Below are 22,514 nucleotides of genomic sequence, written 5' to 3'. Positions count from 1 at the left end.
TTGATCAAAATTACATTCTTTGTATATTATACCTAAAGACATCCTGGTATTTATAATTTTCCATAAGGAAATTTTTAAGAAAAGTAATCAAAGAAAGGGGAACCAAGATCAATGTTTATCATCAAAATTCAATTTGTCAATGTGGAATAAAACAACTAGAAATAGTGTTTTTATTGATCTAAAAATGGGAATCAAAAGAAAAAATAACACTTAGGAAATCTAAAGAGATTTGAAGATTAGAAACATGTCCCAGTCAATTCTATATGTAACCTACAATGATCTGCATACTTTATAAGTGGAATTGCTATTCTTGGATCACTTTGAAGGTGACGAAATAAGTACCAGTGACTGTGTGAGCCTAGGAGTTTGTTCTAGAGGACAAGGGTTAAAGGCCGTGCTAACATCAGGATGAGCCTGTAAAGATTCTGTTATCCTAAGAGTGTTTACCTAAGCCCTAAGCTGGTGGGTTTTACTTGTGATTGCTCTGGGTTATTTGGGTAGATATCAATCAGAGATAGTGTCCTCACTGGACCTCCCCAGAAAGTGTGTAAAAGGAGCTGAGAATTCTGCCTTCCATTGGGAATTCTCTGGGAAGTCCACGAGATTTATTTCTGCTGGTTTACTTCATATGAGAAGCTACCAAAGTCGGCCATCTCCCAGCTCTGAACCTCTGCGTCCCTAACACGCATCACCCCCAGGATAACAGTTCACCGAAAGAGAGACCAAAAGTGCCGGAGAACTGAAGGAAGAATGCTTCGAGGTCGATCGCTATCTGTGACATCCCTAGGTGGGCTGCCTCGGTGGGAAGCCGGACTTCCCGTGGAGAATTTACTGCTCTTTGAAGTCTCTTGGGAAGTGACCAATAAAGGTTTGTACTGCCCCTGAGGCATCTATTTGCCAGATCACAGAAGAATGTAGATTAGGAATTCACAGAACGCACTCTAGTGAGAATGAACTGCCCTTGTGAGTGAGGAAAGTATTCAAACCTAGTACAGGTTTAGACGAGGTTTAACCTTGTCTATTTCAACAGGCAATGAAAACTTACACTGGTCTACGTGTTGAAGGGAAAGACAACTGAAAATATTAGTCTTGGTCAGGGAATGCGCATTTAAATTAAAATTACAAATTCATGTTATGACAAAACAGAAATATAGAACTAATATTTACTTTTTGGGTTTCATGATTATTTTTTTCAGGAACAAAGTTCAGTTTTGTAGTTTATTTTAAGAAGAATTGTGCCTGATCTGGACTAATTAGAAATTTCAACCCCTGTTGAAAGGATCTGAAATATACATGTGCTGTGTTAGCAAGTATGTGAAATATTTAATAACATTTCTAATAATTCAAGATTAGCTTGGAATTAAAGTTTTAACTTAGAAGAAGTTCTGAAGGTATAATATTGACCTCCTATTAAGAAGAATGCATGTAGTTTTTTCTTCAATACTATATAAACATAGAAATTATAAGATAAAGGAAATCAAATTAACAAAATTAGAACAATTTCCTGGTAAGATATAACCTCTTTTATGCTGGATTAGAGAAGGCAAGGCTGTGACCTAAACTTTTTTGATGATAAAAGTACCTGTAAAATTCTTAAAAAACAATTCCTTGTGGACTGATAATGTCTAGTTTAAAAGTCTCAAGACTGTTACTCTAATATTGAGGGAATATTGGTAGAGAAAAAGCAACAGTTGTGAAGGTTGAGTTTTTCAAGATCAAGGAAAACCAGCCCAAATGATTGTTGGATGAAGGCAGTGATAATGTGTGGAATTTAAAGGATCTGAAATGAAAATATGTGATGTGATCTATTATATATTCATTTTGGGGGAAATTATATTTTTTGTTTTTGTTACTTATAACATGTTTATTGCAATAATTTAAAGGATCTGAAATATACATGAATGTGAAAATTACATCTTCCTTTTAGCTAATCAGAACCAGCAAAACCTCAAAATCAAAGAAATTACATTTAGCATCTGTTCTGACTTTTACCTTATGCTCAGCGTTCATTCTCATGTGTATGCATTCATAAAATTCATAAACTCATAAATAAAAATAAATTCTTCCTAGGTAGAAATGCACAGAATGAATGTAAGAAAACAAAGCACTGTCTTCCTCTCTACAGTTTACTGAGGAACAGGCAAAGAGGACAGAAATTTTAATATGGAAAAGCGAAGTGTTTTTCAATCAGCTTATTCCTAATGTTCTTTTTCCAGTCACAAGGTTTTTAAATATGCCCAAAGCTCCTGGGAGCAGAGCCATCTTTACTACACATAAATCCCAGACTGTGACTTGAAACAGATTTTCTCTGCCTAGCAAGCAGGTATTCAAGGATATAGCTTATTGGTGGAAAAGAAACGGGGTGGGGGGCCTCTTTTGCATCAGGAATCTGTTCAGAAGAGTGCTGTGCAGGTTCTTCTTTTTTGTTTTTAAATAGTTATTTATTTGTTTATTTTTACTACATTTAGCTGTGCTGGATCTTCACTGTTGCGCGGGATTTTCTCTAGTTGCAGAGAGCGGAAGCTACTCTCTAGTTGTGGTGCTTGAGCTTCTCTTGTTCCAGAGCACAGGCTCTAGGGAACATAGGCTACAGTAGTTGCGGCATGTGGGCTCAGCAGCTTTGGCTCCTGGGTTCTAGGGCAGAGGCTCAGTAGTTGCGGTACATGGGCCAAGTTGCTCCATGGCATGTGGTATCTTCCTGGATAAGGGGTTGAACCCATGTCTCCTGCAATCTCTGCCACTGAGCCAACAGAGAAGCCCTCGTGTGGGTTCTTCTGAGCAGAATGCTTCCCCTTCCTTCCTTTTCTCTCCTTTTAGCAAATGTTAACAGGGTATGGTTTCCTGGTGCTGGGCACACAATGGTGACACTGACCGTTTCCCATCCCCCGCCCTGAATCTTCTAGCCTGATGACGTGCATGCTGCTCTCAGGACCTGTAACAGTGCGTGGTGCATAGAAAATGCTCGATGGATATTTTTTCTTTTGAATGAAGGAAGGAATACATTTATTTTTCAACTTCTAAGCTGCCTTTGGTACTATTTTTCTTTCATTTCCCATGCAAGATAAAGGGAATTTTCTTGTCAAGAGGAAACCCATTAAAGTGATTTACCCAAGTTGATATTTTCTCCAACATAGTTTCAGTATTTACTATAGTCTGATTTTATGACATTTTTATATAAATGGACAATGATTATGTGCATCTCTGACAAGACATTGACACTATAGTTTCTTTGAAAATTTTACTTTGAGTTTTTATCTCCTTGCTGTTCATAGCAGTATAGGAGACATCTTTAAGATCATGAATCTAGCTTCTCTATTTCATAGATGAAAAGGATGCCTACAAGGACGCATTAAATGGTCAAGCACATAGCAGGGTTGGGACTAGCATTTTGGTTTCCTGAATCCACTTCTCTTTTTTATTAGCATGCAAGAATAAAAAATTAAATGTCATTGTCTGATGAAATAGCCTGTAGATATAAGAACACAAGAGTTGCAGTCCAAAAAGGTCAGGGTTTTCTGAGACTTAGAAAAAAATCCTTTAAACTGCCTGAACATCAGTTTCTTCATGATGAAATGTACATTGTATGTATGTTCCAGCCAACTTACAAGTGTTTCATGGCAAACAAGAAAACATACTTTTATCCAAGAAAACAAAAGATTTTTTAGAGAAGGGGAAAATTCCTTACTGACAGAATTTTGCCTGTAAACAATGGAAATGCGTAAAATATAACAAATGAGAGAGTCATAGTTAAATTATTGGGTGTTGATTCTCAGACTTCAAAATAACCTTTCCTACTTTAATAATTAACCTTGAAATATATTGCTTTTATGCATTCATTCATTCTTATTCAATAAAGATTCATCAACTATCTATTGGATATCAGACACTGGGAAATGAAGGGCATAGAGTTCAACAACACAGAATCGATTCCCAATCTTTCAGAATTTGCAGACATTAAACATGCAATTGTAGTCAACTGTAATGACTCTAAGAATGAGAACAAGGTGCTCCAGAACTGTACAGGCAGACCTGATTTTATTGTGTTTTACTTTACTGTGCTTAGCCAATATTGCATTTTTTTTTGACAAGTTGAATGTGGCAGTCTTGCATCAAGCAAGTCTATTTTTCCAATGGCATTTAATCATTTTTTGTCTCTGTCAGATTCTATTAATTCTCATGATATTTCAAACTTTTTCATTATTAATGTATTTGTTATGGTGATCTGTGATCAACACTTTTTGATATTACTATTACAAAAAGGTTATAACTCACTGAAGGCTCATGTGGTGGTAGCCTTTTTAACAATAATATATTTTTACATTAAGGCAGGTACATTATGTTTTTAGACAAAATACTATTGCATACTTAATAGGCTGCATTACAGTATAAACATAACTTTCATATGCACTTGGGAAGCCAAAAAATTCATGATTTGCTTTATTGCAATTTCATTTTATTGGAGTGGTCTGGATAAGAACCTTGTAATATCTTTAAGGTCAGCCTGTGCTTTAGTCGGGGGAGGGGAGGTTTCTGTCTAATTGGAGGCTTGGGAAAAACCTGTAACAGAGAGACACTTGAGCTGGTTCCTGAAGGATAAATAGCTGTTGGGTAGAGATGAGGAGGTGGTGATAAAGAGCAGACAATGTTCAGTGTGTGGCAACTGTACATACCGAGATGCAGAAGTGAGAAAGTGAACTCTGTTCAGGGATCTGAGGGAAGCTCAGAAAGGGTAAGATGAATGGAGCCTGAGAGGAGACGGGAGACACCAACAAGGGTTGGATTGTGAAATGCAGAGTGAGTTAATAGCATTAAAAGGGTTTACATTTCCAACCAAGAAGCGTGCGAAGCCACTGAAGTTCTAGATAGTGGAAAGCAGTAAGGAGTGAGATGTGTTTTTGAATTAAAAAAATTTTTTTTTCTGAATGAAAGATTCTTTATTTTTTTTTTGTATGTTCATAGCAACTTTATTTGTAATATCCAAAAAATGGAAACAACCCAAATATCTATCAGTCTATGAATGGATAAACAAGTTATGGTATATCCATACAATGGAATACTACTCAGTTGGAAAATGGAATGAACTAGTCCTATACACTGCAACATTGATTTGTCTCAAAATAATTATGCTGAGTAGAAGAAGCCAGATTGAAAATATTATGTATTTGATTTAATTTATGTAAAATTCTTTAAAAATGCAAATTGATATATAGTGACAGAAGGTGGGTCAACAGTGGCCATGGGGGCACAGTGGGGAGCTTGAAGGAACGAGAGAGATAGGGAGTGATGTGCTGGTCAAATGCCTTTCCCTTCAAGGTCCAGTTCTCTGGCATCCCATCCCTGGGGTGTCTGCTCCAGGTCAAAGTTGTCAAGGCTGGTAGACTAAGTCTGAAAAATTCTAGCATGCTTTATAATTTTCAAGTCTCACACGTGTGATTTCATGTAATCCTACAATAACTCTTCCCCCTAGCCCTACATTGCTCCTCTTCCCCTCCCTCCCCCTACGAGTAACCACTAATTTGTTCTCTTTATCTGTGAGCCTGCTTCCTTTCTTTTTGTTCACTAGTTTGTTGTAGTTTTCAGATTCCACATATAAGTGGTATCATACAGTAAAGAATTTGTCTTTTTTTGTCTGACTAAATTCACTTATCATGATGCCTTCCAAGTCCATCCATTTTGTTGCAAATGGCAAAATTTCTTTCCTTCTGGCTGAGTAATATTCCATTGCATATATTAATGCTGTACTATGCTTAGTCGCTCAGTCATGTCTGACTCTTTGCAACCCCAAGGACTGTAGCCTGATAGGCTCCTTTGTCCGTGGGGATTCTCCAGGCAAGAATACTGGAGGGGGTGCCATTTCCTTCTCCAGGGGATCATCCCAACCCAGAGAACAAACCCAGTTCTCTCTCATTGCAGGTGGGTTCTTTACCATCTGAGGCAGGAGGGAAGCCTGTATATATTAATATACACAACAAAAAGCACTATAACTAGTTGGGGACAGGTTAGCAAGAAAGTAACAATAAGAGATTGTGCTATGGTCTAGGAAGGAGGCTTTGCCCAAACACTGGAAATAAGCTTTACTTTCAACTTCTTTGCTACAATTGTTTATTTTGTACAAACTTGCCTGAATCATTGAAAACTGTGGACCAATGATCATGTTGAGAATTTCTGGAGTCATTAAAAAGCGTTTAATGAATGTTGTCAAAAATAATGTATGCTAACTTAATAAATGTGAACCATTCTGAAATTTAGTCACTAAACAGATGCTTCCCTCTAAAAACTGACTAAAAACGACTTGTTTTAGCCCTAAGTCAGTGTTGGCTGAAAAAAAAATTGCACAATCTAAAAGTTGAGAATTGTGTTTTATTCAGTGGAGCTTCTGAGGACTATAGCTTGGGGTACAGCCTGTCAGATTGCTCCAAGGGACTGCTCCAAAGTGGTAAGAGAAGAGCCAAGATATATAGCAATTTTTGCTCATTATATATATGTGTTTTTTCAGAGTCAAGATCTGAGTGATTTCATTATATTTCCAAAGGGCTCTATGATCAATGTGAGAACCACTGCTCTGAAGTTCCCTTAACCCAGTTTTTTTTTTTTTTTAATTAGACTAGAATGTTTAGAGACAAAGTAAAAAAGCCATTTCCCCTAGTGTTGTTTTCCAGATGGGCCTTCTCTAAAGCAGAGTAGAAATGATTGCACCCTCTCCAACACCTAAAGATTCTTGTCTTTGTGTGACCCTGCTCACCTTCTCCTTCTGTCCCTCCCACCCCCACTTGCAAAGATTCATCAATATGTTGCTCCGTAGAGTTAAAGGCAGCCCTCCATGTCTGTGGTTCCATATCTGGACTGAACCAACTCTGGATCACAAATAGTTGAAAAAAAATTCCAGAAAGCTCCGAAAAGCAAAACTTTAACACATACCAGCAGACTGACCATACCCCATTTACATTGTGTTAGATGTTACAAGGAACCTCAGTTCAGTTCAGTTCAGTTCAGTTATTCAGTCGTGTCCGACTCTTTGCAATCCCATGAATCACAGCACACCAGGCTGCCCTGTCCATCACCAACTCCCAGAGTTCACTCAAACTCATGTACATCACGTTGGTGATGCCATCGAGCCATCTCATCCTCTGTCGTCCCCTTCTCCTCCTGCCCCCAATCCCTCCCAGCATCAGAGTCTTTTCCAGTGAGTCAACTCTTCGCATGAGGTGGCCAAAGTACTGGAGTTTCAGCTTTAGCATCAGTCCTTCCAAAGAACACCCAGGACTGATCTCCTTTAGAATGGACTGTTTGGATCTCCTTGCAGTCCAAGGGACTCTCAAGAGTCTTCTCCAACACTACACTTCAAAAGCATCAATTCTTCGGCATTCAGCCTTCTTCACAGTCCAACTCTCACATCCATACATGACCACTGGAAAAACCATAGCCTTGACTAGATGGACATTTGTTGGCAAAGTAATGTCTCTACTTTTCAGTATACTATCTAGGTTGGTCATAACTTTTCTTCCAAGGAGCAAGTGTCTTTAATTTCATGGCAGCAGTCACCATCTGCAGTGATTTTGGAACCAAAAAAATAAAGTCTGACACTGTTTCCACTGTTTCCCCATCTATTTGCCATGAAGTGATGGCACCAGATGCCATGATCTTCGTTTTCTGAATGTTCAGCTTTAAGCCAACTTTTTTACTCTCCTCTTTCATCAAGAGGCTTTTTAGTTCCTCCTCACTTTCTGCCATAAGGGTGGTGTCATCTGCCTATCTGAAGTTATTAATATTTCTCCCAGCAATCTTGATTCCAGCTTGTGCTTCTTCCAGCCCAGCTTTGCTCATGATGTACTCTGCATATAAGTTAAATAGCAGGGTGATAATATACAGCCTTAACTACTCCTTTTCCTATTTGGAACCAGTCTGTTGTTCCATGTCCAATTCTAACTGTTGCTTCCTGACCTGCAGGTCAGGTTTCTCAAGAGGCAGGTCAGGTGGTCTGGTATTCCCATCTCTTTCAGAATTTTCCACAATTTATTGTGATCCACACAGTCAAAGGCTTTGGCATAGTCAATAAAGCAGAAGTAGATGTTTTTCTGCAACTCTCTTGCTTTTTCAATGATCCAGTGGATGTTGGTAATTTGATCTCTGGTCTCTCTGCCTTTTCTAAAACCAGCTTGAACATCTGGAAGTTCACGGTTCATGTATTGCTGAAGCCTGGTTTGGAGAACTTTGAGCATTACTTTACTAGTGTGTGAGATGAGTGCAATTGTGTAGTAGTTTAAGCATTCTTTGGCATTGCCTTTCTTTGGGATTGGAATGAAAACTGACCTTTTCCAGTCCTGTGGCCACTGCTGAGTTTTCCAAAGTTGCTGGCATATTGAGTGGAGCACTTTCACAGCATCATCTTTCAGGATTTGAAATAGCTCAACTGGAATTCCATCACCTCCACTAGCTTTGTTCGTAGTGATGATTTCTAAGGCCCACTTGACTTCATATTCCAGGATGTCTGGACCTAGGTGAGTGATCACACCTAGATCACACATTGTGATTATCTGGGCCATGAAGCTGTTTTATGTGTATTTTTTCTGTGTATTCTTGCCACCTCTTCCTAATATCTTCTGCTTCTGTTATGTTCATACCATTTCTGTCCTTTATCTAGCCCATCTTTGCATGAAATGTTCTCTTGGTATCTCTAATTTTCTTGAAGAGATCTCTAGTCTTTCCCATTTTGTTGTTTTCCTCTGTTTCTTTGAGTTGATCGCTGAGAAAGGCTTTCTTATCTTTCCTTGCTATTCTTTAGAACTCTGCATTCAGATGCTTATATCTTTCCTTTTCTCCTTTGCTTTTCGCTTCTCTTCCTTTCTCAGCTATTTGTAAGGCCTCCCCAGACAGCTATTTTGCTTTTCTGCATTTATTTTCCATGGAGATGGTCTTGATCCCTGTTTCCTATACAATGTCACGAACCTCATTCCATAGTTCATCAGCCAATCTATCTATTAGATCTAGTCTCTTAAATCTATTTCTCACTTCCACTGTATAATCATAAGGAATTTGATTTAGGTCATACCTGAATGGTCTAGTGGTTTTCCCCACTTTCTTCAATTTAAGTCTGAATTTGGCAATACGGAGTTCATCATCTGAGCCACAGTCAGCTCCTGGTCTTTTTTGCTGACTATATAGAGCTTCTCCATCTTTGGCTGCAAAGAATGTGATCAATCTGATTTTAGTGTTGACCATCTGGTGATGTCCATGTGTAGAGTCTTCTCTTGTGTTGTTGGAGAGTGTTTGCTATGACCAGTGTGTTCTCTTGGCAAAACTCTATTAGCCTTTGCAAGTAACTTAGAGATGATTTAAAGTACATGGGAGGATGTGCATAGGTTATATGAAAATATTATGCCATTTTATATATAGGATTTGAGCATCTAGGATTTTGGTATCCAGAGTGGTGGCCAGGGAGTTGTGTCCCAAACCCAACCTGCTATGGATACCAAGGGACAATTCTGCTAAGAATCCTGCTGTCTAAGGCTTGTAAGTCTGGAGTCAGACTGCCTGGATTGGAATCCCAGCTCTATCATTACATGTCTAATATTGGATCCATCTCACAGCCTCTATGTCTCAGTTTCCCCACCTAAAAAAAAAAAAAAAAAAGATAACAATAGTATCTTCCTTAACAATGTGGTGAAAACTAAAAGAAAATACCAACTGTAAATCACTTAGAACAGTGCCTAGCCCTTACTCTGTTAGCTTATTATTTCTTACAAAATTAATTCGTAAAATGGGGACCTTGAATCATTCATTTTCACACCGACTCTCAGTTTGAACAATTGCATGATTCTGTTCTTAAATGCAAAAGCAGGAAAAACGGAAGAAACACATGGATCAGGATTACTATAGTCACGGGCAACACTAAAATTAGAGGTTGAGGTTGCTTTGCCTGCTGTGGATATGCGCAGCCGTGTCATCTCAAAGGCACCCCAAGTCACACCACATGAAACACACAGTCTCTGTAAGAACTAGGTTTGGCACATACATAGGTTCAAGAAGAGCACTAGTCTCCCCACTTTCCTTCCATTCAGATTGCCATGACTAAGCCCTTCTTGCATAAAGCATTCAGATCTGCCATTGCGGATAGCATCAGGGAGGTCATGCCTGTGGGCTTTCTCCAAGTCTGTCATCTCCCACTGCCCCAGACTACAATTGCTCTGATTGCGGCTGCAGACCTAGTTGATTGCCAGGCACACAAACATTTGGTGACCATCATCACCAGTAGAATTTAGTCTCTTTCCCACCAGACCTGCTGCCTCAGAGAATGATGTCTAACTCTGTAATGACTGTCCCTGCTTCTGCAACTGTGTCTTTGGATAGGAGTCAGATAAGCAGCTATGCACACTGAAATCATAGACTTCTAAATTCTCTGACTTTTAATCACTTAAAAATAGTGAAGAGTCTCTTTATATACATACTTATATATTATTATATGTATCTCCTTTTTATGACTTTCCTGGTGGTTCATTGATAAAGAATCTGCCTGTCAATGCAGGAGATGAAGGTTCGAACCCTGGGTCAGGAAGGTCCCCTGGAGAAAGAAACCCGCTCCAGTATTCTTGCCTGGGAAATCCCATGGAAAGAGACATTTAGTAGGCTACATACAATCCATGGGGTCAGGAAAGAGTTGGCCATGCCTTAGCAACTCAGCAAAAAAATCCTTATTATGACTGGCTCCCACCTTCCATACTGCCTTGGAGTTCTGCTTTTAACAATGTTGGCAGTACTTCTAGATGATGACTTGAGGTTTTAGCTACTTCACTGACACATATGTTTATGAGAGCTCATCTTTTCTTTCTTTACTTTGCCCTCACACGAGAAATAACTCCCATGTTTTTCCAGCAAAGTAGAGATCAATAAAATGCAAAGTACATGTTTGAAGAGTCAGTCCAAATTCAATGACCTACACTGTGGGAAAACAATAATTCATTAAAAAATAGATTTTAGTGAACCCTTGGTCTATACTCCAAATTTAAAAATAGGAATGACCCTGTTTCTAGGCTATCATACTCATCTTTAATTAGCATGCTGGGTGGGGAGTTGGGTTAAAGATGGTAAATAGAGTGAGAACTAAGGAGAGCAGTTGGCATATAAATCTGGGAAGGACAGAGAGGGCCTGAAATGAAGCTTTACAATTAGCAGTAAGAGCATCTCCTCACAGAAAGACTGTAAGGGGAGAAGTCTGAGGGATGGGGGAAAATTTATTTACAATCAGGTCTCAACCAATATGGGATGAAAAACATTTTCTTAGTTTTATGCTTCTATTCCCAAGAGACTGAAATAATATAGTCATAGTATTTATAAGCACTCTTAAGGCTATTTGGGGACTATTTTATTTCAAAACTGAAAGCCTCAAATGGGAAAAAGAAGTAGCAAATTAATTAATTGTGTTTATCTTTGCATTTCAATTCTCAAATCCTATCTTTTTTTGAAATAAAGAATTCCTCTTCTCCCTTATATCCTTTAGCAAATAAAAATGTTTTGTTTGCATTAATGCAATTGTATTTGAATTTGCAACACTACATAGTTGCAAATAAAAGAGAGTGTTCAAAGGACTTCCCTGGTGGTGCAGTGGTTAAGAATCCACCTGCCAATTCAGCAGACACAGGTTCAATCCCTGATCCAGGAAGAGTCCACATGCCACAGGCCAGCTAAGCCGGTGGACCACAACTGTGTAGCCCTTGCCCTAGAGCCGGTGCTCTGCAACAAGAGAAACCGTCACAATGAGAAGCTCAAACACCATAACGAAGAGTGGTCCCTGCTCCCCACAACTAGAAAAAGCCTGCGGGTAGCAGCGAAAATCAAGCACAGCCAAAAACAAATCAACTAATTAATTTTTTTAAAAGTTTACCATTAAAAAAAGATTGTCCCAGAATAGAAACGTAAGACATTTAAGAAGTGTATGCCACCAGAACCTGAATGTATACTCCCTTGGATTAGATACAAATGAAGGAAGTAAGTCTACAAAGAGGAGCAATTATTTGAAGATTTTGAATTATTTTGATAGTGGGCTTGAATAAAGCTTATATAAATATATATATTTAAATATGTTGCTAAGACGTGACTCAGACTTTAGAGAAAAGTTCTATTTAGTTACCCTTGCAAACTGTTTGTCTAATTTTTTTTTTCCTCAACAAATGGTTTCGATGGTTCCTAAACTTTTCTGGAATTTGGCAAAGTGCATAGTGTCCTTGATGTTGGCATGAATCAGATTCATCATTGAATGGTTAAGTGAACCCCGTCTGTTCTGATCCAGTCTGAAAGGCTCTGCTTGTAGATTTGCAGGTCATTTTCTTGTGTCCCATGCTGCATTCATCAGCCAGTGGAAGCTGGGATTGATAATATCTTTATTATCAGACTCTGCTCAAGTGGCCATTTCAATTTTTTTTAGGTATGGTCAAAAAGTTTTTTCTTAAAGATCAAGTTTCAAAGGACAATAAACATGTAGGCTTATATGAAAACTACATACAATATTTACATTTTGGAAGTTTTATTAGCTCTTTTCTAAATTAGTGAACCTTGTTTTGTCATGTAGTAGTGTTTATATTTGCCTTTTGTGTCTCACTTCTCAAAAAGCAACTTATCAAAAAGTATGTTTTGAGTGGTTCAAGAAATTTGCAGATGGCAATTCTACGTTTTGGCTGTCAATTATGACTATCATTGTAAGTCATATAATACAAGTAAAATGTTACTTACAGTCTGAATGATTGAAATAAGAAATTTAAGAGATGTAGTAGCTACCAAACTCCATACACTGAAGAACTGAAATACATTATGAAAACCCATGATGGAAAATAAGACTTTTTCTTCTTCGTGTACAAGTGACAAAATTGTTCTTCGAAGCAGAGTTGATGATTAATGCCAGAATCTGTATTGGCTTGGGGGATTTTACATAGAATTTCTTGAGTCATTCCTTTGCCTATGGTTCATGGGCTAAGTACCACTTAAGAAACTGATTTAGACTGTTTTCATATTCTCATACTAGGCGATTGCTCTGAGCTCGCAGAAGAATTGTCCTGTGCAGCTTATCAGGGCTCTTCTTCCCCTTGGCCTTCCCCATCTCTCCCACCTGTCCACTGAGCTCTTCCTTTTGAATGCCTATGACTCTGCTGGTACCCTTGGCTCCAAAAGTAGTGCCTTGGCCCTAACCAGTCCCTCCACCTAAAAAATTCTTCCTCATGAAACAACTTGCTTGATTTCCTTACTCTTTTAAGTACTTACTTTAAATATCACCTTTTCAATGAGGCACAATTTTTAACACTGCTGCTCCAACCTGTCCTTTCTCCCCAGGTGAAGTATTGGGTCGACCAAAAAGAGGTTTTGCCTTGTTACATCTCAGGGACAAATCTGAACAAACTTTTTGGCCAACTCAGTACTATTGTATCCCCCTTGAACAGGTGAGCTAATGGAGCCTCAGAGAGGTTAAATGAGTTAACTAGTTCAATTTAAGCTAGTTACAATTTTTCACCTTTATAATTCTTTAATAAATATCCTTGTGCACACATATTAAGTCACTTTAGTTATGTCTGACCCTGTGTGACCCTATGGACTGTAGCCTGCCAGACTCCTCTGTCCATGGAATTATCCAGGCAAGAATACCGGAGTGGGTTGCCATTTCTTCCTCCAGGAGATCTTCCTGACCCAGGGATCGAACCTGGGTCTCCTGTATTGACAGGTGGATTCTATACCATCTGAGCCACCTGGGAAACCCAAATATCCTTAAACGCATATCTTATTTTCCCGTCAGGATAATTTTCCAGATGTAGACATGCTGGCTATAACAGTAGGCATATTTTCCAAAAGTATACTATTTTTTGGCTTTGTGTTTTAATAGTAGTGGCAGCAATGGCAGAGAGCTAAAATGAAGTACTATATGAAAACTTGGATTTATGTCATGTGAGTTGGACCAAGCATCCCCCTTTAAGATCTGTCCGGTTTTTCCCCTTGTCAAAACGTACTTGCTTAGTTCCTAGAAGGGAAGTGGTTCTTTATTCTGGGAGAAAGTAAAAAAAGTGAAAGTGTTAGTCACTCAGTCATGTCCAGCTCTTTGCAACTATGAACTGTAGCCCGCCAGGCTCCTTGGTCCATGGAATTCTCCAGGCAAGAATACTGGAGTGGGTTGCCATTCCCTTCTCCAGGGGATCTTCCCGACCTAGGGATTGAACCCAAGTCTCCTGCATTGCAAGCAGACCCTTTACCAACTGAGCCATCAAATTTGCTCATAATTTGAGCAGTAGCTGATACTTGGTCTTATCTTATGCCCTTGGGCCACTGAAGGAGAAGAGGTGAAAGGTGATTACTGCTGTTGAGAGCACATGCCTTGAAAATAGCTATCTGTCCCACCTTTGACACGTCCGTGTAGATAGAGCTTTAAGCCGGGTACTGCTTTATCCCAATTGTCTCTTCAGGTTTCCTTGAAATATCTGTGATTTGCTCCTGCCAATCTGCTGCTCTCTGGCAAAGTACCCAGCATGGAATTGAAACAAATACTAACTCTTTGATAGTATTCCTCAAAAACTTTCTTTTACAAAGCTAAATAAATCCTTGTGCTTGATTCCAGGTGCTAACTTAAAAATGAGGACTAACACAATATTGTAGATCAACTATACTTAAAAAGTTGGCTTGGACTTTCCTGGTGGTTCAGTGGTTGAGACTCCACCCTTCCAATGCAGGGATGCAGAGGGCATGGGTTCAATCCTTGGTCAAGGAAATAAAATCCCACATGCTGCATGGCACAGCAAAAAATGTTTACTTAAGCAACATAAAAAAATTGAGGACTTGTTTCCATCCCTTCATCACTTAACATGAGCTATTAACCTGAATGGTAATGGGACCTTTTTTTTCAACAGTTGGTGGCATCTATACTGTGATTCAGACAAAGGCCAAAACAACAGCAGATGAATGGGGAGACAACTATTTTCTGATTGGCCCATATTTTGAGCACAATATGAAGACTCAGGTGGAACAGTGTGAACCTGTGAATGATGCTGTTAGAAGAGCCATGGACGCGATGAACAAACACGGCTGCCAGGTAAAAGACACCATCTGATCCTTCCTTCAGCAAGTCTTGGTAAACTGTTGTGGAAACACACCACCCTTTACATGAACTCATGAGAAAAGACCACTCATCTTCTTAGGCCAAAGAAGTTGGTGTATGAGAAAGATGATGACCTTGATTTTAAATAGGTTACATCTGAGACACCTTATGAAAACCTAGTAGTATAGCAGGTTTGGAACTCAGCAGAGGGTATAGAATAGAGATGCTTGGGGAAAAGTCAGTTGTGTCTAAATTGTAGTTGACATTATGGGGGTTTATAACATTATTCAGTGGAAGATTATAGACTAAGAGGCAACATTTTGAGCCCAAACTTGGGCGATGTTAGTGTGTTAGAACATCCACATGAAAAGAAGTCACGGACTGCAAAAGTAGAAGCTCAGCTAGTGGTTAGAACCAGAAGGGCTTTGTAGTTGTGACAGTGTTAAGGTTCTTGAGATGGGAAGATTATCCCGGATTCTCTGGGTGGATCCAATGTAATCATAAGTATCCTGATATTAGTAAGAAGGGGCAGTAGAATTAGAATCAGAGAGGAGATATGACAACGTGGGCAGAAATTGAAGTGATGAGAGCTTTGAGGTGGAGGAAGGGGGCCACAAGCCAAGGAATGCACATGGGCTCTGGAAACTGGGCAAGGCTAGGAGACAGATTCTCCCCAAGAGACTGCTGATGAAATGCACCTCTGCCAACATGTGCTTTAACTCATAAGACCCATTTCAGAGGGCTAACCCCAAAATCTGTAAGATAATAAATTGTGCCATTTTAAGCTACTAAATTTGCAGTAATTTTTGCCACCTCAATAGGAATAGAGATGTCAAGACAAGGAAAGAGAGAGTTTCAAGTACAAAGGAGGGATTGGATCAACCAAGGATTGAACCCAGGTCAGTTGGGTTGAGTAATACTCAGGTCATTTGTGGTCATCTTGCTAATGACAACTTCAGAGGAGAAAGTGGGGTTAAAGCAGATTGCAGTAGCTTGAGGAATGAATGAGTAGTGAGATAAAGGATACAGAAATGTGGCTGGGAGGTTTTTCTATGAAGAGGAAGGATAAAAGTCATTTCAAGTGATATGGTTCTGAGAATTCGTGTTTTCTTAAATATGAGTGAGCATATTTATATTCCAAAAAGAAGCATCCAGAGGACGGAGAGAAACTGAAAGTTTAGAAGGAATAGATGATGAGAGTAAGGTCACTGAGAATAGGAGAAGAAATGAGATCCAAAGCCCTGCTGAAAGGATTGTTCTTCATTCCTTTTGCTCAAACTGGAAACAAAGGATAAATGCAAACAGAAATGAGTTACTGAGGAATTCAAGATCATCTAACTCCGTGTTTTCAGTGATCTTAAGTGCTGAAGATAAAGAGTTCTGAGAGTTAGAAGGCAAGGATTAATATAAGAGAGTGTGAAGAAAGAAATTCTGGAAAAGTGTTTAAGGAATAGGGAAAAGAATTTCCTGACATCGCTAAGGTATGTGTGTGTGTTAGTTGATTAGTCATGTATGACTCTTTGTGACCTCATGGACCGTAGCCCACCAGGCTCCTCTGTCCATGGAATTCTCCAGGCAAGAATACTGGAGTGGGTTGCCATTTCCAGGGGATCTTCCTGACCCAGGGATTGAACCCAGGTCTCCTGCATTGTAGGCAGATTCTTTACCAACTGAGCCATCAGAGAAGCCCCTCCTTAAGGTATGTGAAGTCACTCAGTCGTGTCCGACTCTTTGTGACCCCATGGAATGCAGCCCACCAGGCTCCTCCATCCATGGGATTTTCCAGGCAAGAGTACTGGAGTGGGGTGCCATTTCTTTCTCCAGGGGATCTTCCCAACCCAGGGATCGAACCTGGGTCTCCTGCATTGTAGGCAGATGCTTTTACCATCTGAGCCTGACTTTTTAATGGCACAAATATACACAACTGTGACTTTCTCCAGGAGTCTCCTACACATGAATGAATTCTGTTTCGAGAGCACATTCTCAGGTTCAATTGTTTGTTCACCAAAGTTAGCCTAGGTACCCAACTAACACAACTGGCTATATAGCACTGTCCTGTAATAGGTTTATGATACTTTTCACACAAACAATACATGAAAAATGAACACAAAAAGTAAAACATTTTTAACCTTACAGTACAGTGCCTGCAAAAGTACAGTAGTACCGTCCCATAGCTAGCATTCAAGGGCTGGCATCAGGTGAACCGACAAGAAGATTTCCTGACTGGAGGAGGGAGGTCAGAGATGGTAGAGCTGAGGAATCATCAGCAATAGGAGATGGAAGGTGAGCTGCAATTTCATGCATGCCTGATGTTGATGGCACAGGGTCTGGGGCCTGAAATAAAGTACTATACTACTGTATTCTATATAGTACTGTACAGTAAAGTACACAAAAGCATAACCACTTGTAGAATATGCACACGTGTGGCAATGTATGCCACACATGTGAACTAATTTATGTGATTGGATATGTGAATGCACGTTTGCATCTTTAAAAGTTCGCAACTTGAAGGTTCATACGTAGAGGGGCTTTACTTCAGTCAGCAGCCCGAGTGAAAGTGTTAGAAGTTAAATAGTTGGAGATTCAGTGTCGTTTAACTTCAGCAGATGTGCAATGGGGCAAGGTGGCATAAGTCTTGGAGGTAACTGTGCAATTGACTAAATTAATGGTTGAGTTGCTGGATGGTTGGGTCTGAAATGGACAGGAAAGGAAGTGATAAAAGGAAAAAAAATGGTGATGATGTAGGACGAGAAGGAGGGTCCTAGAAACTGGAGATGCTGAAGAGGAAAATGAAAGAAAAACACAGTGAGAGATGTATGGAAGTTGTCGTTGAAGGATAAACATTTCAGAGGAGTAACAGTTTGGGTATTGACAAGGATAAGATTGCAGCCTTGAGCTTGGGTGGCTGACATGCAGTGGACATGAAGTTCTTTAAAGTCAGTAAGGTCAAATAGCTATGAGGTAAGTGTGTAAGATACAATCCTGATTTTAAAATTTCCCAGAATAAGGTAGAAAAGTACTCAGGAGATTCATAGAATAGGGTAAGGTAACATGTTTGGATAATGTAAATTTCAGAGATGTCTTTATATGCAAAGAAAGAATAAGGTTTTAAAAGTCTCAGTATGATGTAAAAAAATCTTAACTTTCCTTCGCATTCACCTGAGGAATATACTTTCTAAGAGTGGAAAAATGAGTTTTTATTGAGATGTCGCTGAGAGTGGTGGTGTCTAGGAGGTTTAGGGTGTAGAACATTTAGTTTAAAAGGGAAGTTGAAGTCCCAAAGGGTACTTTGGCAGCATATCACAGTGAGAATGGTGTGGAGAATTAGAATAACAAAGGTTGCAGGTTATACTGTTGGGATGAAATGAGTGAGATGTTAGAAGGGGTTAACGTTTGAAAGTGTGACAGTGAAACCTCTTGGTCATGTCTGACTCTTGGCGACCCCATGGACTATACAGTCCATGGAGTTCTCCAGGCCAGAATACTGCAATGGGTAGCCTTTTCCTTCTCCAGGGGATCATCTCAACCCAGGGATCAAACCCAGGTCTCCCACATTGTAGGAGGCTTCTTTACCAGCTGAGCCACAAGGGAAGTCCGAGAATACTGGAGTGGGTAGCCTATCCCTTCTGAAGAGGACCTTCCCAACCCAGGAATCAAACCGGGGTCTCCTGCAATGCAGACGGATTCTTTACCAACTGAGCTACGAGGGAAGCCCCTCACATCTGAAGCTTTTGTGAAAGAAGAGGGAGATGAAAGTCATGATGAAACTGACTGCACTCAAGATTCCAAGTGGATCTCTGATGTAAAGATGTTTCCTGTCATGAGCAAGAATGCATTGGAAGTCAAGACCAGCTAGCTTACATTTTCTGTAGTTTCAACACTTCTCTGTGCTCTTAGCTCACTACATCATATGCCACTTATCAGGCAGCCAGTACCTATTTGTTAAATGAATGTATAAATCAATGAATGTCCCAAAAGAATCTATTGAAAAGCTCTTTGGAGCTCAAGAAAACTAAATCTGAAAAGGAAATTATGCCATGATAATAAAAACTGAATTGTAATGGATGCAGCTGACAAGTAATGAGGATCTTTCAGTGTTGACCAAGGCATGGATGGGAGAAAGAAATCACCATGAATTCCTGAGTCCCAAGTAAGGGAATGGTGATCAAATGGGCTTTCATGCTCTGGAAAATTCTGCCTTGGGAGGAGTCATAATGTCAATGCTGGCAACGTAAATTCAGTTTACTAGAGAGGACTAGATACCCAGTGAGAGAGGCTCTTAGCTTCTGCCAACTTCAAAAAGGGTTTGAATTCATTTATGGAATTGCCTTGCACATAATAGGAGAAAAAACATAAAATAAAAAACATGAGTAAATTACTATAGTAAAGTAGATACCAAAAGGAAAGTTAAAATTTAAACATACAAATGACTATATAGTTTTTAATTGGAAAAATTTGAAACAGCTGCTGCATTAAAACATCCACACGGTAAAATATTTTGGAATAAATAATCAATTTGAAGAATATAATAGAATAGTTATCTTAAAGAGAAAATGTGTCTTGCCTGTGTGCATGAAGTCGCTTCAGACGTATCTGACTGTGCAACCATATGGACCATAGCCCTCTAGGCTCCTCTGTCCGTGGGATTCTCCAGTTAAGAATACTCAAGTGGGTTGCCATGCCTTCCTCCAGGGGATCTTCCTGATCCAGGGGTCAAACCCGCGTTTATGTCTCCTGCATTGGCAGGTAGGTTCTGTACCACTAGCACTGCCTGGGAAGCCCCCAAAATATGTCTTGGTCAATATATTTAGTTAAGACTTCTTGCAGTAACCACACTGGGAAACACTTATCGTCACTTTTTTTTTTTTAATGGGAGGAATAAGAGAAATCATATACTTTTGTCTAGAGAAACAACCTAAAACCATGAGCTCAAGGTCATGGGAAGGTAATGATAGACAGAAGAACAAAGATCACATGGTCTACATACTTCATTTTTGAATGACTAAATTTAATGAAAAGCAAGAACTTGGAGATTCTCGATGATTGGGTGCCGGCCCATTTCCTCTTCAGGCTCAAACATGAGATGCTCCGTGTTACCGCTATTGTTTTCTATATGGCTTGTGTAATCTCCAGAGTTCTAAATACAGTTTCTATCAAGTACAGCCTCTAAGTACAAATACATTTTCCTCTCCTGCGTTGCCTAGTGTTACTCCATGGCTGTGTGTCCTTTCTACGGCAGGTACGCTTTGGAAGATGGCTGATAGAAGGGAGTCCTTACGTGGTTCTCTTTGACATTGGCTATTCGGCTTGGAACCTGGACAAGTGGAAAGGAGACCTCTGGGAAGCATGCAACGTTGGCATTCCTTATCACGACCACGAAGCCAATGATATGCTGATCTTTGGGTCATTAACTGCCTGGTTCTTGAAAGAGGTACTATTTACTGTAGAGTCCCACGAGAGAGAAGCACATTGCTGTAGCCAGCAATGACCCTCTGGTTTTCAAGCTAGTTTTGAGATGGTACCATTATTAATTGTTTTATTGACATATCAAAGGAATCTGAGACAATGCCTTCTTGTAACTCAATGGGGATTCTCCAGGCAAGAATACTGGGGTGGGTTGCCATGCCCTGCTCCAGGGGATCTTCCCAACCCAGGGATCGAACCCAGGTCTCACACACTGCAGGCAGATTCTTTACAGTCTGAGCCACCAGGGAAGCCCTGTGACTGAATACCAGTCTTTGAAACATGGTGATAATCATGCTTATTAATATTTACCTTATGTCAGATTTAACTAGAACAATGTGGGTAAAACACCCAATTATATTTCCTGCTACATAGGTAATATCCAGTATATATGCAAGAAAAAATACTCCACATCATGGACTAAGTACATGCGTTCCAGCATCAGGGGAGTAGAAAATGGCTTGAAATATTTGATTTTGTTCATGCATGAGTGCTTGTGTGACTGCAATGGCTCTTAGATCTTTCAATCATTTACTAAAGGGTGAAGTGATCTCAGCAGTTGCTAAGAAGTCCACAGCAGTGAGATATTCTGTAGATGTAAAACAACAGTAAGGGCCTTGGAAATCAGTCTTTGTTAAATGAGCCAAGTCTGTACTCAATTCCTGAAAGGATGGCAGTAGGATTTCTTCACATTCCTTGCATTACCTCAAGATGATTATGCCTTGCTTAAAAATCAAAAAATTAAGAGCATCTCTGGCAAAGTGGGACTGTGTTCTAAGAACAAATCACAGAGCTGTATATTGGTTGTGTCTCCCCTTGACCAGTATAACTTCTTTCTGATGAAGCCAACAGCCATAAAGGGTGTGTAGGTTATTAGAAGATATAAATTACAGTTTGTGAATCTTTACTGCTTATCTAGTTTATATATAGTACTGTGTATCTCTTAATCCCATACTCCTAATTTATCCCTACCCACCACTGTTTACCTTTTGGTAACTCTAAGTTTGTTTCTATGTGAGTCTGTTTCCATTTTGTAAACAAATTCATTTGTGTATTATATTTAAATTTCCCGTATAAATGATATCTCTGATTTACTTTACTTAGTATGATAATCTCTACTGCATCTATGTTGTTGCAAATGACAGTATTTCATTCTTTTATGACTGAGTAATATTCCATTGTATATGTATGCCATGTCTTTTTCCATTCATTGGCTGATAGACATTTAGATTGCTTCCAGGTCTTGGGTATTGTAAATAGTGCTGCTATGAACACTGGGGTGTGTGTATCCTTCCAAATTAGAGTTTTCATCTATACCAGACATATGCCCAGGAGTGGGATTGCTGGATCGTATGATAGCTCTGTTTTTAGTGAAACAAAGTAACTTTAAGGCTAAGAAATTGGTGCCTTGCCTAGTGTTAGAGTTAGACCTGGAATTAGATCTGTATCCTCAGTGTGTTACTAAATTTCTATTTGATTCTAAGCAAATCTCTTTTTCCCCCAGTCCCATATTCTTAAAATAATAATATACAAAATAAGATATATTAAAATAATATTAATAATATAAAATAATATTATTATAATATAAAATAATGATGTATATAATAATATATCAGCTAAAATGTTTTTGGCCCTAAGTAGCAGAAAATCCAAGTAAGACTGACCTAAAACATGAAGTGAAGTGAAGTCACTCAGTCGTGTCCGACTCTTTGCGACCCCATAGATCGCAGCCTGCCAGGATCCTCTGTCCATGGGATTTTCCAGGCAATAGTACTGGAGTGGATTGCCATTTCCTTCTCCAGGTGATCTTCCCAACCCAGGGCTCGAACCCGGGTCTCCTGCATTGTAGACAGAGGCTTTACCATCTGAGCCAGGAAGTCGTTACTTTTAATCTAAAAAAGAAGATTATAAGTGGCTTGTCCCAATTGATTCAGCTGCTCAGTGCAACTTCAAAAATTTTATTGCTATTAATCATTCATTCATTCAA

The 22,514-nt window shown here is 39.3% G+C and overlaps 1 protein-coding gene across 3 annotated transcripts in view; it reads left to right on the top strand.

The window, feature by feature from the left end:
• Window positions 1–593: 593 nt before the first annotated feature.
• The window catches only part of GYS2 (glycogen synthase 2), a 59,068-nt gene continuing 37,147 nt past the window's right edge, over window positions 594–22,514 (top strand). The window contains exons 1-3 of one of the 3 annotated variants that reach the window (XM_040235314.1): window positions 594–868; window positions 14,877–15,058; window positions 20,304–20,495. In XM_040235314.1, coding sequence (XP_040091248.1) covers window positions 751–868; window positions 14,877–15,058; window positions 20,304–20,495 — 492 coding nt within the window. In that variant the 5' untranslated portion in view covers window positions 594–750. Of the gene's footprint in view, window positions 869–14,876; window positions 15,059–20,211; window positions 20,235–20,303; window positions 20,513–22,514 lie in introns of all 3 variants that reach the window. The other 2 variants (XM_040235315.1, XM_040235316.1) reach the window with 2 other exon arrangements.

Source organism: Oryx dammah, unplaced genomic scaffold, assembly GCF_014754425.2.
Source record: "Oryx dammah isolate SB20612 unplaced genomic scaffold, SCBI_Odam_1.1 HiC_scaffold_29, whole genome shotgun sequence".
Taxonomy (NCBI): Eukaryota; Metazoa; Chordata; class Mammalia; order Artiodactyla; family Bovidae; genus Oryx; species Oryx dammah.
This window is presented reverse-complemented; position numbering and strand designations above follow the sequence as displayed.